General features: G+C 39.3%; 1 protein-coding gene and 1 long non-coding RNA gene across 7 annotated transcripts in view; one reads left to right on the forward strand and one right to left on the reverse strand.

Moving 5' to 3' along the window:
- Window positions 1–10,330, forward strand: part of dlgap2a (discs, large (Drosophila) homolog-associated protein 2a) — a 202,860-nt gene extending 192,530 nt beyond the window's left edge. For all 6 annotated transcript variants that reach the window (XM_037796603.1, XM_037796602.1, XM_037796605.1 and 3 more), the window contains 5 exons: window positions 616–704; window positions 832–1,271; window positions 1,425–1,516; window positions 7,638–7,790; window positions 9,040–10,330. In XM_037796603.1, coding sequence (XP_037652531.1) covers window positions 616–704; window positions 832–1,271; window positions 1,425–1,516; window positions 7,638–7,790; window positions 9,040–9,246 — 981 coding nt within the window. In that variant the 3' untranslated portion in view covers window positions 9,247–10,330. The remainder of the gene's footprint in view (window positions 1–615; window positions 705–831; window positions 1,272–1,424; window positions 1,517–7,637; window positions 7,791–9,039) is intronic.
- On the reverse strand, window positions 4,284–18,904 carry LOC119504487. The gene is made up of 3 exons (XR_005210575.1): window positions 18,894–18,904; window positions 14,285–14,294; window positions 4,284–4,396 (listed from the first exon to the last, which is right to left on the reverse strand). It is a non-coding gene; the product is annotated as an uncharacterized LOC119504487 (long non-coding RNA).
- Between the last annotated feature and the right edge of the window lie 158 nt (window positions 18,905–19,062).

Raw genomic sequence — 19,062 nt, forward strand, 5'->3', positions numbered from 1 at the left:
CTGACATCATTTCTGTCTTACTTTTATGCTCCTTTAATAATGTTTCAGCCACTGCACTCATCACCTCTATTACAATCCCTCCATAGGCAAAGAGCTTTTTGTGTTTCGTCAGGATGTGCGCCACTAAACGAAGCTTCTGTTGCTGCGTCGGCCTTCTTCGTCGGTTTGGTAAACAGAGACTGTCGTCTTTTAAGCGTTGTTTTCAGCTCCTTTACCTTCTTTGTTCGTAGACTTCTACCAGCCGGAAAATCCGATGAAAGGTTGCTGTGGACTTTGGTGAAGTGGCGCTTGACGTTACAGCATTTACAGACGGACACGCTCGCACCTCGCAACCTTTTTTTAGACAGTATTAAGTGTGCAATATAACATAAAGCACATCCTCTGTTTCCTCATTTTTTAGATTAACTTCCGTAGAAAGCTAAAATCCTCTGCAGGAAACCTCTTCAGTCGTGTTGCCTTTGCTGCCTCCATAAATCATACAGTGTTTACTTTCTGACAGGCCGTGTACAGTTGTGGTGCTCCGTCCAGTCCCAAACCAATAAACCCAGAAGCACTGGGGAATGGAGGCTCACATAATGAGAAGCACTGTTGGTTTGTATCATTTCTTCACATTAGGTTGAAGCAGCCACGGACTCTGAATCTGAAAGCAAAGGTTTGCGGGAGTACCACTCTGTGGGGATCCAGGTGGAGGACACCAATAAAGGGTGAGATAATGGTTCTGGGATTTTAAGCTCATTAGAAGACCTCAATCTTTGAAGTTTGCCATTATTTGTTCTTGTGGCCTGTGTATATAAATGTGTGTGTGCATTCATCTTTGTCTTTCTACCTCAGACAGGGCAGGTTCAAACGCTCCAACAGTGTGACTGCAGGTGTGCAGGCTGACATGGAGCTGGAGGGCTTCCCTACCATGGAGGACAAGGGCCTGCAGTTCGGCGGGGGCTTCCAGCGTCACTCAGAGCCCAGCACGCCCACCCAGTACGGGGCGGTGCGAACCGTGCGTACCCAGGGGCTCTTCAGCTACCGCGAGGATTACCGTACCCCCACTGAACCCCCCAGCCCCAGGGAGACCACCAGCGAGACCACTTGGCAGCTGGAACCCCCCTCCCCGCGGGAGAACGCGGTCTCGTCGGGCGAGTCTGGCAGGGCTTCCCCCTCCCTGAGGAGGGATGGGAGCTGGTTCATGCAACTGCTCCACACAGAGACCAAGAGGATTGAGGGTTGGTGTAAGGAGATGGAGGCGGAGGCTGAAGAGAACGACCTGTCGGAGGAGAGTGAGTGTCGTCCTGAAAGCTTCATATATGTCCGATTTGAGGCTGCTTTTATGCAGGCAGATTGAAAGTAAAGTTTTGTAATGTACTGTACTGAATGTATGTCACTGTACTGTATGTGTTGTACTTGATATGCTGTGTGTGTGTGTGTTTCAGCCCTAGGTAAAATCCGAAGTGCAGTGGGAAGCGCTCAGCTGCTCATGTCTCAGAAATTCCAGCAATTCTACTGGCTGTGTCAGCAAAACCTGGTAAGAAACCCATCAAAGAGTGTGTGCGTGTGTGTGCAGCCCGGTCTCATGAAAAGGCGTATGAATGACACAATTGACATATATTAAAACTCCATTTTTGCTTTTGGCGTGTCATTTGTATGCCAGGTAGTCTGTACTGAGTGCAATTTAAATGCATCAGCGTAAATATGCTATGCTCAGAGCTAGTGACGTAGAATAAAAAGTGAGAAAGACTGAGGTGGATGGGTCCAACAAACACAGGACTTTCAACCAGGAGGCCAGTGATCGAGACTGGTCTTCTTTTTTGTAAGTTACATCAGTGACGTTTGTGACGTGTTTTCCGTACTCATGATACATATTGTACTTATTTTAGGGTTAACCATGACGTTTTTCCTAAACCTAACTAAGTGGTTGTGTTGCCTCAACCTAAGTGAGTGGTTTTGTTGCCCCCTGCTGGTACTACACCTTCATACACACATGTTAATATAAAACATGACACTAACACTGGTGACTCTGGTGGACAGGCAGATCTATTACATGCTTTGGCATGATAGCGGGTTAGTGTGTGTGCATATGTGTGTTTGTTCTAAGATTTATCTGAATTGATTCGTCAGCCTAACTACATTTATCATTGTCCTCCATGCTAACACTAGCTTAAACAAATTGTGATGTATGCCAACTGTCTTTTGTAATTACAGATGACAATACTTCAATATTTTCATCTATCACACTTTCTATATGTCATTAACAACAAAAGAAACAACAGAACCAATATTTTTGCCAGGTACCATCACATCTACATAATTACACACAATCATGAACAATTAGGGGCAGTAAATCTTAATGCAGTTCTACATAATGTATGTATGATTATCCATGAATAGTAAACCATACAGCAAAAATAATGGAGGGTAAAATGGTTGAAAAATAAGTTTTAAAAAAAGGAAGAAATGTGGAAGAAATGAACCAGCTGCCATTTTCATTATTGAAACCCATATATTATCCATGTTTTTCCCATATTGCAATGTATGAATCATTTCTCAGTCCTAGTAGAAAAGTCAGATTTTATTATTTTCATGGCAACACAGAAACACTTAGCATTCAAGTCACATGTAGCTCAAATCTAGTTTTGTAGCTTATTTGTAAGCTCCCGATCAGAATTTAAATAATGAGACTCGATTCGACTTTTTTTTCTATATGCATAAATCAGAAAACATCACATCTGAATTTTAAGTGAGCGAAGAAAAATGACGCCGCTGCAGAGTGAACAAAGCATAAGAGTCCAAAAACACTGGCTGTGCTGTGAAATTAACTTTTTGTCATTAGAAACACTTCCCACACTCCTTTATGTGTCCTCGCAACCTTTGTTCTCCAACCTCCTCCAACAATACGCATTTAATGCTTTCGTCGGCACTAACAAACTGAATGAAAGCTCCCTGAATATCACTGATTGTGGAAAGCTACAACACTGAGAATCAATTGCACATTTATATGTGACCTGAATGTTTTGAAATGAACAATACATGAGCATGGATGGGTGTATTTTCAGTGATGCAAGAACAGAAGGCTGAGCCTAATCTGGGTTCAAATAAACCTAAATATCCAGATACCAGCCACTCTTTGCTCATCCAGGGCAGGAACACACACAAGGTCACAGATTTCCGCCTCATATTTTTCTTGCACTATTCACAACTCGTTTTTATTGATCTGAGTAGGTATCCAATATTTCAAATGAAGTTGGTGCGGAGTTATGAGAGATGGTGTTGCTTGCAGAAACTGCTCATTCAGGGGGAGTGGGAATGTCACGGAGATCAGATACATTGAACCAGAGTTTTAGACCAAGTAAATGACTTTGTCCCACTGAAGGACACCTTTACACAGTTTTCATTGCAAAAAGATGCATTTCTCCACATGACAAATGAACATGGAACAATATTTACTTTATAATTTGACTTTGTTTGTTAGATAAATGCCCACAAATTAGGAGCTTAAAGAGATGTCTAATTTCTCTCTACCTGAATCAACTTTCATAAAGCTTGATGCTCTAAACGAGAGACAAACAGTGTGCTTCTCTGGGAGGAGCTCCAGGATTAAAAGCAACACTTTACACAGCCAGGGCTTAAAACTCACTGACTCCTCCTAAATATACCAGCTTTGGATATTTGAAGCCTTAAGACTTCTGAGACAGTTTGCAGAACATCACAAGTTCAGGGGTCAGAATAAAGCTGATGAAGTGCTGAGGCTCTCCCTCGGTAATTACAGATAACAGAAATGCGTGCTGTTCTCGGCTTACCTTACATGATGGACACTATGATATTTCAAATCTGGAGTAATTTTGATAAAGCGTTTTGCTGTAGAAAGGAGATTTATACTAATCTCATAATATTATGAAAAATATCAAAGTGAAACGTTGGCTCTCTATTGGAATATTATGCAAATTTAGAGGATTTGAGTCAGGCCATATGAGATTTCCAAAAAAAAATAACTGTAAAGTGAAATGAGGTTACTGTAAACTTTAATCTCAGTTTCACTGACACAGTTTAATATTGATGCACAATTTGGCACAAAAAGTCATCCAATTCAATGATTTGTGACCGAATCAAAGGTCTGCTTTTCATTCACATTTTGAGCTTGTTTTTGTGATGCCATAACATTTTGCTTTTATAGGATCATGAATGTTTAAAGGGATAGTTTGGGTGTTTTGAAGTGGGGTTGTATGAGGTATTTATCCATAGTCAGTGTATTAGTCATTGTATTACCTACAGTGTTAGTCAGTGTATTACCTACTGAAGATGACGGTCAGCATGCCTCCAGTTCTGAGAAGCAGGCAGGAGTTAGCACATGGAAGCAAAGCAATGTACTGCTGTGGATGGTGCCGGCAGCAAAACATATTTTAGCCACCTAAAAGATCAATATCTGTTTAAGTGTACGCTATATTTACATTATTTCCGCCGGCTTACCTTGCTGTGAGACAGCTATACAGTCTATGTTACAGATGGGAAACTGAGGCTGTTATCTATGCTCTCACCAAAGCAACCAGACTCCATTGAAAAAAAACAACAGTAATTTTACCTCACAGAATACGGGAGTTGCTGATCTACCGCTGCACCGATCGGTTAGTTAGATTGTCTTATTGTGTGACTTTGGTTAGTTCGGATTCACCAAAGTCACACAATAGCACAAACTAACTAATCCATCGAGGCAGCGGTAGACCAGCAACCCCCATATTCTGTGAGGTCAGTTTTCTTCAATGGAGTGTGGTGGCTTTGGTGAGAGCATAGATGGATACAACAGCTTCAGTTCCCCGTCGGAAAGGGCTGTTGGATAGCAAGGTAAGAGGGTGACATTTTTTTAAATACTTACACTTCAACTGATATTGATTTTTTTAGGTGGCTAAAATACATTTTAATACCCATCCCCGTCTACAGCAGTACATTGCTTTACTTCCGTGCAGTAACTCCGGTATGCTTCTCCAAACTGGGGGTGTGCCGACCGTCATCTACTGTAGGTAGTACATTGAATATCGTACCTCATACAACCCCACTTCAAAATTATCCCTTTAATGTTCAATCAATTACTATTTTGAGAGCATCTTGCATCTCTTTGATATATTTCTTGTTAAACATGGCCATGCGGCAAGGACATAATGCACATTGTAATGCAGAAAGAACCACTAGAAACCAAAGGATTAAAAAAATCATGTAATAACTCACCCATAAATGTAGCATAATACCAGGCACTGCCGTCATACTGTAAATCTATTGGACCATTAGACAGCAGCACCCTTCACCAGCCACCTAATCTAAATGTCATGAGATTTGTGAGTGCGAGTGTGGGAACGTCTCTGGGGTTATCGAATCGACGCGGCCCATCACAGTTTATGTTGCAGATTCTGCTGGTTTGAGACAGGCTGGGAGAAATCAAAAACTGAAGCAGTAGGTTGACTTAAACTCTGCAAAGAATAAATACGTGCAACCGCTTTACTTGCAAACAACTACAGCAACCATGCTGTTTGTAAACAATATGCCACATAGCTACATGTATATCTATAACCATTACGTCTATGGATAGACATAAACCCTAAAACAAAGGCCATAAATGATATATCATTTTGAAGTACATTTACAAGCATGAGTAGTTTATGATAAAAGCATTGTGTGCAAGAGGTCTGAAAGGATTTAATAACATTTATCTGGAACACATGAACAGCTCTATAATAAACTTCTTAAATGTCTATAGTCTATACACAAATCAAATGCTTGATATTATTAGCGCCATGTTTGTGTAAAAGGTTCTGAATAAATTAAACAGTGTGGTATGATGAGACCATTGTTGAGACAACGCTGTATTTCACACCAGTGTTATAGAATAGATAAGAAGTTGGCTCTGCTCAGAGAAACCATTTCCAACTGAATATTTGCTTTTGATTTTTGATAGAAAGCAAAGATTGCTCAGTTTTAATATTTAATGTTGAGATATTGATGGGTGAACTTTGGCGAAGGAAGCCCGCAGCTCAATTATTTTGGGCTACAGATGCTCACACCTTATTCTTAACATTAAGACCATGTGACCCATAAATTTTGACTTGGTAACGTAGGTGGGTGTAGTCTTTCTGGTAACATTCATAGTCATAGGTCACATGTTTTCTGATTGTGTTCCGATGTGTATTATAGTAACAAAACAGCTTTTTAGGCATATAAATAATGAACATGTTTAGCAGGTGGAACTGCATTCATGGAAAAAAGCCCAAACCCAACAGAAAAAGTTGGACTAAAATGACCTCAAAATTCTATTATCAACATTAGCACAGAATCTCATGACTCATTAAAACCTGCAGGCCGGTTGCAGAGACAATGAGGCGCTCCTCTATCGGATGTTTCTTTCATGGCAGGAACTGAGTGATTAGAAGGACTGCACTGACAAAGGCAGTTTATTATTTCTAAGCTCATTCATGGAAATAAGACAGCATTGGTCTCCATCACAAGTTGTTATCCCTCATTTCAATCAAAATCCCCAAAACTCATGCCTGTTTTGATGAATGATAAGGACATCTAGTGGATCTAAGCTGAAGTACAATAACTAGTTTGGTCATGACTCTATTGTATGTAAGACCTGAAATTTGACTTGGACTTGCAAAAAATGACTTAACTTATATTACTTAGCCAATGATTTATGTATTACATAAAGATACTTGCTCCTATTGCTATTTGACTATATATTGCTATATCAACGAAAGTCAGCGTCGAGCTCGCGCTTGCTCGCTCTAAATATACCTGAACGAGCATCGCTCAAAACAGTGAGGCGACACACGTCAGCTAAAATCACAATATCACTCTATATTTCAGCTGCTTGGCAGTAATGTTAGCTGACCAGACAAAGGTCTCTCCATGAACATGATTTAGATCTGATCCTAGTGTTGGCTTTTACTGCCTCAGCGCAGGCTGATGCAGCGGGGCTCTGCAGCGTGTCTCCCTGCTCTCTCCGCCCGCAGCCGGAGAGAGCAGGGAGACACCGGCACCCGGTCGGTAACGAGACGATAACGTTACTAGCTGAGGAGTTCCATCACTTCACAAGACACGGGAAACCTCTGTTGGTCTGGAGGAGCTGCAGCAGTTATTTCTGCACAAACGTCCCCTGTACATTCACTAGATATTCTCAGAGCTAAACTAACTCTTCTGCAGTGTGGAGTGAGCGCGCGTTCACGTCTAGAGGTGGAGCGAGCTGAGAACGCGCGCGCTCTCTGAGTGAAGACAGGCAGGCAGAGGAGGAGAGGCAGCGGCCACACGCGAACGCGCATATGCGAGCGCGCATGTGTGGCGACCCGCTACATTTATACGCTTAAAAAGTTACAAACAGTCCCTTTAAGTATACTTTTGTTAAGTGTAACTCTGATAAGTACATAAAAAGTAAACTGAACGTACTGTATACTCTTATTTTAAGTTCAAAAGAAGTATACTAATAGCACACTTGAATAAACTTCATTTTGGTAAGGGTATACAGTGTGTGTATGTGTGTGCAAGCGTAACAGTGCTTATTATCTGGACTCCAGGCATGGAACCAACAATCTGGCTCTGGTACTTAATGTCACCACAGACGTTAATGTTATCTTTGCTGTACCTCTTCTCACCTGCGTCCCTCGTAGGACCCCAGTGCCATGCCGCGGCCCACCTCTCAGGACCTGGCTGGGTTCTGGGACCTGCTGCAGCTCTCCATCGAAGACGTCACCATGAAGTTTGACCAGCTGCAGCAGATCAAGGACAACAACTGGAGGCCCGTAGATAGCCCAGAGAAGAAGGTGAGGGATCAGCTCGGCACTGAATCCAGATAGCCTGAAGATATTACTACATTTTTAGTTGCATGTATTTTGAATAATGATTCAGATAAAATCTCAAAGACTGTAACTGATTCAGAAATCAGAAATTTTATTCTTTTTTCATTTAAATTTACTTGATTGAACATTTTAGATTAGGGACTGTACACAAAGTATTAGGGGAGGGGGAGCAGAAAAAGGGGGGACTGGGTATTTTTTCTTCTTTTGGAAGTTCATCTACATGTTTTGGTCCTTTAACTCTTTCTGATCCTAGATATATTTATTATTTTAAAAAAAATTCAGTGGCTATATGAAAACTATAGTCCTACCTAAATTCCCATGCACTATTTATTGGCGAAACAAGTAAGGGATAATGTACAGGTCATTGCTGTGAAAGAATCCCCAACAGAGCGATACACATTACACGGCTACTTACTTAAGAAATCAAAAATTTGACACAAAAACGGTCAGCCAGAGTCCGACATCAGAACTGCGCCCATAGCAACGGTCGGTTACACATAGCAATGGTCTGCTATAAAGAAATAGCAGACCTCAGATTGGGTATTCGGATATTCAACAACGCCGTGTAATAAGTTGTACCCACTCAATGGTGTTGTATTATTATATATATATTTATATTTATTATATTTTGAGGAAGGGTGTAACAGTTTTTCTCCTAAAAAAGATTCAACATAACTTTCAGCTCCCTTCCTCACCCCAAACATTTTCATATAGTCCCTTAGCAAAAATCATTTTCCAGAGGACTGTATGAAAAACTGTTGTAACAGAATTAATTAATTAATTTCATATTATTGCATCATGCGTATTACTATGCCAAGTCCGCATGGGTTCACAACACATGGGTTCACAGTGCAGCATACGCATATTCAAACTATAAAGTCCAGAAATAGAAAAACAGCTAAAGCATCTTTCACGGTCCAATCTTCAGATCATCATATTCATAAATTACTGACAGAAATATTTGTGGAACAGGAAAAATCTGAAGAAGTACTAATTAAATAATCTATCGCGCCTTCTTTTCCAGGCTTTTGAAACAAATTTGGCAAACTTAAATGCACAGATTTGTTTGTGATACAGCTCAAAACATGCCAACAGGGCTGCATCAAAATCTTGAACGCTGGGTTTGTTGGTGTCTTCTGATCACAACAAATTGCTGAAGCACTAACCAAAGCTGTACAAACAACTCCCTAATTATCTTCTTTTCTTTCTGAAGCCACCAGCTCCCGTACCAAAGAAGACAATTCGACAGAGGAGTTTGGTGACGAGGGAGAGATCCCTGGACCTCCCAGACAGGGGGCGGCAGGAGGCCCGTCGGCGGCTCATGGCCGCCAAGCGGGCAGCCTCCTTCCGGCAGAACTCAGCCTCGGAGCGAGCAGACAGCATCGAGATCTATATTCCCGAGGCTCAGACTAGACTTTGAGAAGACAGGGTCCGGGGTCGGCACGTCTCCCTGCTCCCACGTTCAAACAACTTTAAAACTAGCCTTTTTTCTAGACTGCTACTCTCTCTACTCTTCCTTTATCCATCCGTTGTCTGATCTCGATCGCCATCCTCAGTGCCCATCGCCAACACCATTGGTCTGTAGGATGTGCCAAGCGTCTTCTCCCATTGCCAGAATAAGTGTTAGCAGATATGTATGTCTGACATGGGTTGGTTGGGTTTCTCCTTGGTTTGCTGGTGATCATGATACCCAGCCTACAAGCTCTCTCATCCAATATCTTGGATGGGTACGTGTGTAGTTTTTCAGCATTTGCAAAGTGCCATTTAAAAAGTGCAGCTTTGAAAACCTACCAGCAACCAGGCCTTTGAGCTAAAAAGAGTAAATGAGAGAAATTATATTTATTTAAAGTTGTTCCAAAATGGTCAAAGTTAGTAACCCTTCAGTGTTTTTCAATAATTTAAGGTTACATTATGACTTTTTGTTTCTCTGGTCTTTTTTCGGGATAAATGTTAATTACAAGCTAATATCACAAAATTGTTGTAAGTTCAAACACTTTGAAAAGTGCCAATGCTTGAAATACCTCAACTATGTGCATGTGGCACTGATCACCCATTCAAGGTTATTCAGGCAGCCCTTATAAGCTCTGGACTGGTCAGTGTTGAAAAGTGCAGCTTTCTACTCAATCTGGTTGTAGTCAAACGTTTTTTCTTGGTCTGGATTGGTGGAAGAATGACATCTGTCAGCTCATTAACGTGCACATTTCAAACAACTTTCTATATATCTCATGTTGCCAACTTTCAAATATTGACATTTACTTGAAGCTGAAAACATGCAAGTCTTGTGCCAACATTTTCATTATGTCAATGCAGTAGAAAAAAAAACTATGAAGGTTTGTGTAACTCTTTAGATCAAAATGTGTAGACAAATGCACTTATGCACTTATTACAATTCTCTCTATTTCCAAGGGAAATGTACATACCCAAGTTCACAATAGTACTGTTGTATTTTTGAATTGTGAGCGGGAAGAATATTCATCGTGTAAATTTGTTTTCCCTCATGTTCACTTCTTGCCTGCCCCTCTCTATTGCTTTTGACAAATCTAGATTTGTTGCATACATACAGTGGCTTGATCACACGCACATGCAAAACCACACTGCTGTGTTTTCATCTAATGAACTTCTCTCAGGCCCTTTCAAGTAGCGCCCTCAGCCACAGTTAATGAGGAGTGATAGAAAAACTGCCAAAACACAAACAAAAATATCTGCATACGAGTTTCATTAATCCAAGAAGTGATTTGCAATCTTCATGTTTCTTGAAAAGTTCTATGTTGTTGAAAGTCTTGTTGAAAGCAGTATCTTAACTGCATTCACTCCCTCTAGGAAAAGATGAGAAATAATGAAACAAAAGTGGGGCAACGGCATTCCAGAGGGATGCAAGTCTCAAATAACTAAAACTTCACAAGTCTGTTGAAAGGAAATACATGAGGAATAGGATATTACAGTAACTGTCTGTGGCTGTGCAGACCAGTGTGGGATATTTTGTCACAGTGAGATATTATTATTTGCCTTTGATTCCCATCACAAATTTGAGATGTACCAATTGCACCAGCTCTTCAACAACATTTAGTTTTCTTAAAAAATATATATTTTTAATGCTAAGTGGAGATTTCTACATTAAATTAAAACGGGTTGACCGTGAAATAGTTACACATGTCACCGGCCAGGTGTAGGCTACCTGTTACCTAGCTAACTGAACCAATTGACAAAACTAACGTTAGCTTGCTAATATATAGCAAGAGATTGAGGAGTTAAAGAGTTCATATGGTTGGCATGTCGGACCCGACAGTGGATCAAAATGTCTTTCAATTGCTTTTCGTGAAAATAGCACGACACACCTCAAATTACATAACGGTTTGCTTGCATAATCCGATATTTCCAACTCTTTCGGAGGCTAAATGACCATTGGCGTAATCAGATATTTCCAACTATTTTGGAGGCTAAATGACCGTAAACATAATCAGATATTTCCAACTATTTTGGAGGCTAAATGACCGTTAGCATAATCGGATATTCCCAACTATTTTGAAGGCCAAATGACCGTTAGCATAATCATATATTTCCAACTATTTTGAAGGCTAAATGACCGTAAGCATAATCGGATATTCCCAACTATTTTGAAGGCTAAATGACCGTTAGCATAATCGGATATTCCCAACTATTTTGAAGGCCAAATGACCGTTAGCATAATCGGATATTCCCAACTATTTCGAAGGCTAAATGACCGTTGGCATAATCAGATGTTTCCAGCTTTTTCAAAACTGCGTGAATACTCTTGATTTACTAAATGCTTGCTAGAACAATCTTTTTATGGTGCAACCCGATTTAGTAAATCACTAATTTGAAAGTAGCTGGTAGATACTAAGAATTTAAGGATTTACACACAAACTTAACGATGGATTCATGAAGAGCTGGTGCAAACCCGATCATGGTATGTGATGTGAAAGTTGAAAACATAAGTGACAGGGCCTTGAATAAGAGTCTCTAGTGGTCATAGAATTTACTTCCAGGTAGTTATAAGTAAATTTCTCACATAATAAACTCATTTTGAGCAAAAGCTAAAGTTCTTCTGCTCTTTTATTATCAAACTTTGGTGCCAGAACATCAGTCTTAATTGTGTTGCCAATTTCATATTCAAATCACTGACCTAAACACTGAAGTCTATTGGTAAAAACGTTGGATAATCAACCAACTAAACGGTGCTGCTTTTTATTTAATAAATACAGTACTAAACAAACAATCAATGCAACACATGCGCTGTCAGCTGATCACATCAAAATCTATTTTTTGTGACTTTTTGGTTGAGTGATTGTGCCAGTGTGCCATTATGGGTAGGACCACAGAGATTTATTATATGGCAGTGACAACGAAGAAGTACATTTATCTGGATTTGAATATTTTGTGAGTACCGGTATGTGTGTTTTGTTGATATGTGTGAGTGTATCTTGTTTTTGTAGCGCAGTGCTGACACATTCAGAAAAGACAGGGTGAATCTGGGGTCAGTGTGGCTTGATTTCACTATTACTACCCAACTGTGGCCTGACCTGCATGTCTCTAACACACACACACAGATACACATTGTCCCATAGTCATCGGCACTCTGTTGAAACATATTTTGGATGCCATACTATAACATATAATTTACGTTTTTGTGCTACATATTGTATTTTTGATGAAATACAATCCACATTTTTTAACCATATGCAGGACTCTTATAGGCTCTCAGCCCATCATAACTCCAAGTATAGATGTGTTTACCCATCCTGTCACTGTAGATATATTTTAGTTGTCATAAATACGTGTAGCAGAGCTCAGACAATACATTTCAGAGAGCTAAAAAGTATACTCAGTCCAACAAATCACCAAGTAACCAAAGTCAGCGGTAGAGTGACAGTGTTTCAAACATGCCGTGCAATACTTCAATTAAAGATTGGGCTTTTTATAGCCCAAGGCTGAGTGTTAGATTAGGCATTTCTTTAAAAGCACACCCGTCTATAATTCTGCTGTTTTTTCATTGCAGAGGCAGGGACCTTTAACAGTGTGACAGTGGGTTTTCTGGAAAGCGTCTGGTTGTGTGATGCCAGGCAGTTGGCAGAGCAGAGACGTTCCCCTGCTGTTGCCACAGTGGCAGGCAGACGGGAGAGAGACAGACTCGGCCTGACATATGCTGGCTTAGAGGAGACGAGAGCTCCGCGCTGAGCCCCAAACTGCTGGTGTTGTATGCTGTTGTGTAGCTGGAAGGCTGCTCTGTGACGATCGCTTAGGCGCTGCGCTGGGTATTTTTCAGCCTGCCTTTGACTAAGCAAAGCAGCTTATGTAAGATTTCGGGTCCTTGGCGAGATCAAGCAAGCAGCCTCCAAGGCCCTTCAAAGCTTGTGTTGATAAATGTATTGCTGAATAGTGGGCTATGCTGTAGAACTTAAGCATCAGCACCACATGTATTTCTGTCAATCTGTGCTCGGCTAGTTTCACTGGAGGCTGTCATTGAAACAACAGAGGGGTTTCTCCTTTATGCAAAGGGATCAGGGCTGTGAAATAAATGAGGTGTATCCGCCACCTTGATTCGGTTTAAAGCATATATCTCTTGCTCCTCCAAGAGGCATTCGCATAATTGCAATGAGACCAAACCATTTCAAATTGTATGGCGGAATCAGTTTCAGAAGTCACAAGGGAACAGAAAAAAATGTTGCACAGGATTTGTGCAATATAGACACAGGCTTTAGTCAATTTACAGCTACAGTCAGAGGTAAGAACTGGGCTTGCATAACCATTCCCTTTCGGAGGATAAGATATTACCTTGGTACTCCTGAGACTCTCTCCGAGCCATTTTCTAAACTATGAAAATAATCGCTCTGCTGTAATGGTTGGGTCAAGTTTGTCTCCCAGTAAAAATAATTGTTCATCTATGAAAAGTTTTTAAACCTTTTCTTTTGTCCAAATTGGTATGAACACACAGCAGCCCATTAGACTGTCAGGCTATTAAATAGGCGTTATCAGTCGCTTTAAGCCCCATAGATGTGGGTCAATAGGGGCCTACTATAACCAACAGTAGGTTCTATCATCTATTCACATGGTAGATCACCGAAAGAAAGTATAAAAGAACACGACAGTGACCTCTAGTGACCGAAGTGGAAGCGTTACTCTTACAAAAAAGAAGTATACTTCAAGTTTATTTTATGAAGTAAACTTAAGTATAGTTCAAGTATAATCTGAAGTATACTTTTTGTAATAAGTATACTAATATCAATGTAGTAGTAGTATACTTGTAGGTGTACTACTTAATAATACTAATACTTCTTGGGACTAATTTGGCCCATTTTTTAGTTTATAAAAGTATACTTTTAAGTATACTTTAAATGTAAGAGTAGTACACTTTGAGTACACAACTAGTTTACATCTTAGTTGTATTTTGTACTGCAACTATAGTATGAACTATACTACAAGTGAACTTATAGGTATACTGTTAGTTTACTAGTTTTATACTTGTAGCCCACTTTTTAGTTTATGAAAGTACACTTTAAAGTATACTCTCTCTTACTGCAAGTATACTTGTACGTTTTCTTTAAGTGAACTTATAGTACTTAGCCAAATATACTTATACTTTGCTGTAAACTTTTCAGAATAAGCCCAGTATACTTGGACCTTTTTGTATACTTGCTAAATACACTTAGACTTTTCTGTATACTTGTCGGTATGAGCCAAGTATACCTAAGTATAATTTTGTTAAGTGTATCTCTGATAAGTACATAAAAAGTAAACTGAAAGCATACTCTCTTATTTTAAGTTTAAAGAACTATACTAATAGCACACTTTAATAAACTTCTTTTTTGTAAGGGTAAGTTTCACTTCCACTTTTGGAACATTGTTATTTTAAGCCAGAACACAATGTTTTCCCTAAATTTAACTAAGTGCATTTGTTGCTTAAACCTAAAGAAGTTATAGTTTAGATGTCTAAATCTAAAGAAGTGTTAAAAATGTAACGTTTCATTCAGTCATACAATGTGTTAGAACGTGTTGCTTTTAAGTTTTGCTTTCACTTTTACTATGTAGTAGGCTTTGTAGGCCCCTACTGACCCACATCTATGGTTCTTATAGAGACTATAGAGACTAATGCATATTTAATGGCCTGATAACAATCAAACGGGGTGCAGCATGAACAGCTGTAAGGGTTAGGGTTAGGGCCTCCTGTTATTAAGTGATCTTGTATGTCCTTAAAACTTATATCAGTCTGTGTTTTATGTTGGACCCCTTCGGTTGACGTACGCTTGTGTGGTGTGCATGTGATACTGTGAGGATTCAACGGTGACTGTGATTCCACTGTGGTGAAATTATGGTAATTTAACAGCTAGTCACCCACCAAAACCTTGTGAAAAACCCCAAGGGCAGAAAATTGCACCAGTGTCACATTTAATGTCATGAGGGCAGCAATTAACTACAAGTGCCATCTTTTTTTGACTTATCCAGCACACTGTAAAATCATTACTCTACACAGCCACATTATCCTTCACCAAACCATTCCTGCCATCGCCTATACCTTTTCTCATTCCCAGTTGCATATTTCTATCATTTCAGCTCGTATCTCGACATCTGTGGCCTCACCTCTGGTACGACTGTCTACTGTCTGCTTTGAACTCTAGAACCCGTGATGTGAACTATTTCAAGGGGACTTTTTTCGTATCCATGCTAACGTGGAAAGAGCGTCAGACTCACTGAGATACAACACTTCCTTGAACTTGGAATGTGAAACCACTCTATAATTACTAGATAAAAATGAAAAAGGTAGTCGTTTAGCTAAAACTATTTTCATCTCTTGTATATCATATCTATAGTGAGGATGAATATAATGCCAAATATTCATTATTTGTAAAGAAATATATATAGATATATAAATATATAATATATGCTTCATTGAAACATAACTATTTTCTGCATTTGCTCATGTTTTGTTGTCATTTTTACTTTGTTATGGTTCTTTTATAAGCTGATATGATGGCATGCGAAATACTGATTCTGAATGTAGGCTTATTTATTAATTTTAGAGAGTTAGTAAATTATGACACTGTCCCACTGATATGTATTTATTTATTTAAGTCGATCACATATGCATTTCTCTGTGTGTTATTTCAGTGCAAGTTAACGTATCATTGGTTTATTTTTTTGTATTATTTGAGTATAGTTTGCAATAACATATGCATTTCTCTCCACTCTTTCTTAGCTGAGCTATTGAAAGATTTTTGCCTCTTTGAGTAGTTTGATCATTGCTGAGGTCATCCAGTGTAAATAATTCTGCAATTAAATTTTTGAAGAAAAAGTTTGGAAAAATGTGTCTGTGTGGTGCCTGTTTACTTTGAAAAATCAGACTGTAGTGCACTCTCGCTACTGTGCCAATTAGAGTTCAAATATTAAAATTAGTGACATGAATTTACATAAAACTTACTGAAGATTTTATTTGTATTGTCAGACACCTAACTACATTATTCAGCTATCCGATGCTTGTCCTAATAACAACAGTATTCCCGATGGCAGTATTTCGGCTCACACCAGGAAACCTCAATGAATTTATCAAACTGTTCTTGACATTTCATGCATTTTATATCTCGCTAACCAAAATAGCAATGAAATAAAGATGAAGAGCAGCTCTGAATCATCTGTCAAAGATAATGATCTTTTACTGTTCTTGGTGAAGTGAGTCAGGATGGTCTCCAGCGATTTGGCATTTATATCATGGTTAGAATATAATATTACTTAATATAGTAATACAAATAAAAACAAGACATATCACTTAGTATTTATTTATTTTTCATAGAGCCACCGAAATTAATCAGAATTCACTCATCTTTGACTGTGACGGAACAAAATATTGAAAAAAAATATACAGATCATATCCTCCCTATCCAAAATAACATTGTTCAAAGACATTTTATTAGGATTAAAGGAACAGTGTGTAACATTTCAGGTGATCTATTAGCAGAAATGGAATATACTGTAATATTCATAACTATGTTTTTACTAGTGCATCATCACCTGAATTATTGTGTTTTCGTTAGCTTTGTGTGAGCCCTTCGTATCTACATAGGGAGCGGGTCCTTTTAACGGAGTCTGCCATGTTTCTACAGTCGCCCAGAACGGATAAAATAAACACTGGCTCTAGATAGAGCTTTTTGCTTTTTTATGTTACCTTAAGGCCACCGTGGTTCTCCGACACGCTTGTGAAACTGCAGAAACATGAGCCGCAGAGTGTAAAACCGCCAGCCATAAAGTAGTGTTATTATGGTAAGGATGGCCTCTGAGCGAAGCTAACGGCGTTACCCCGGTTTTGCACTCAGTGGCTCACATTACGGCAGTCTTGGAAAGGGAGGAGTGAGCAGAGGGGTACTCAGTTGGTTGCAATCTGCAACCACACCACTAGATGCCACCAAATCCTACACACCGCAGTGATTAAAATCTGACATATTAGGAATTCTTAGAGAAGATGCACATGACAATATGGCCTGAGTGGCAAATTGTTGCAGATCAAGACATGTAGAGAGTTGGTTGTGAATAGTCTTAGGCAATATATTTCATGATGATAACAGACAGGTTTACCATACATGCCATTGTCAAGTTTAATGCACTGTAGCATGTTGATTTTAGTGGTGTAGCCGAAAAATAACCATGTCGGATGTCACCGCAGATTTCAAGTTTTTCAGTGCTTCTATACTTACACTTCTATGGGTTGTAGGGATGTTTGCAAGAATATGATGACTGCTACAGTGCATCAGGACTGTGCTTTAAACTTCAAAACATCAACACTTCTAAATCATTAGTCTAAAAGACCCGGCACACAGGCTTTTTCAATTATCCTGTCTGATTAGACCTCTTCTCAGGTTTAAGGTCTTTGTCATGCAAACAAAAAGCTGTAATTTCTCCCACCCTGCAGCTGGTGTCAGGAAGGTGCCAATCATTTAATAGTATGTTATTAAAAAATTATACTGCTTTATGCTTTTTTATTTCAATAAAACTTCTAATTGGTTTTATCTGTTCTTGTAGTTAATATGTTCATATAGGAGATGTCAGCAGTCATTCATTAAGTATGGGGTTAGGTCATTTCCATTAAAAACTTTATAGAGGTCAACCCCTTCTCTGCACTCTCTCAAACAATTTCACATATACAAGGCAGGATCTCCCCCTGTTGGACAAAGAAAGAAATTCATGGGTTGTTCAATTAACAGATGTCACAGTTGGATTTCTCGCTACACATTTCTTCCTTTATTACCAAAAAAAAGAAATCAAGATTCAATTTGACTTAAATATTTGATCAGAGATATCGCTGGGATTATTATGACATGATTTATCTCAAAGCAGTTATATCAAACACACTTGCTGTCTTTTCTTTACTTTTTACTATTCCTCCTTGAGGATTAATTAGAACAGTTCAAGACTTTGATATAATGCTAACAGATATTCAACAACTTGAAGGACTGGGAGACCTTATCAACATTCATTGGTTATTGTAGTTGTGGGAGGTGAAGTGCTGTAGCTGGTACCGCAAAACTTCTTCAGTGGAAAGCAGATCACAGAAACCTTTCAGATACTGTGCCTCTGATAACTGACTATCATATATTGGTAGCATAATCTCACCAGTGTAGCAACTGCAGGCCAGATGTTTTTATCGGATGGTGTGTTAAGCAGCTATAGGATTGTGGGTTCCACCAGCTCCTTTGTGTGTGGAGTCTACATGTTGTTGTTTTGTCTCTGTGGATTTCCTCCAACAGTTAGCCTATATATGTAGTTATCGACAGTTATCTGTCTGTGTGAATCTGTGTTATCACTATGGCAACCTGCCAAGGGTGCACCTTGCTTCTCGCTCAGTGCATGCGAGGGTAAGCTGCACCGTCTCCTGCAAAACTGCAGAAAAAAGGTTGGAAATTTAATCTAGGTTTTTTTTGTTGCACAACCTGTAATAATTAAATATTGCTTTTACAATATGTTCACCATGTAATCACATACTGTATATGTTACAATAAAATCAAATGCTAAGATAGATAAGTTACCCCCTTCAGTTCAGATCTATTGAAGCGTTTCTTTCACTTTCTTTTTACATTGTATTATAGTAGCTATAAATAATCATGGGTGAATACCAGTATGTGTCATATGTGCCCCCTCAACACAGTGGAGGTGGTGGGAGAGAGGAGGATGATGGCTAAGCTGTCATCCATGATGGAGAATGACTCCCACCCAAAGCAGGACACCATCTCAA

Source organism: Sebastes umbrosus, chromosome 16 (genome assembly GCF_015220745.1).
Source record: "Sebastes umbrosus isolate fSebUmb1 chromosome 16, fSebUmb1.pri, whole genome shotgun sequence".
NCBI lineage: Eukaryota > Metazoa > Chordata > Actinopteri > Perciformes > Sebastidae > Sebastes > Sebastes umbrosus.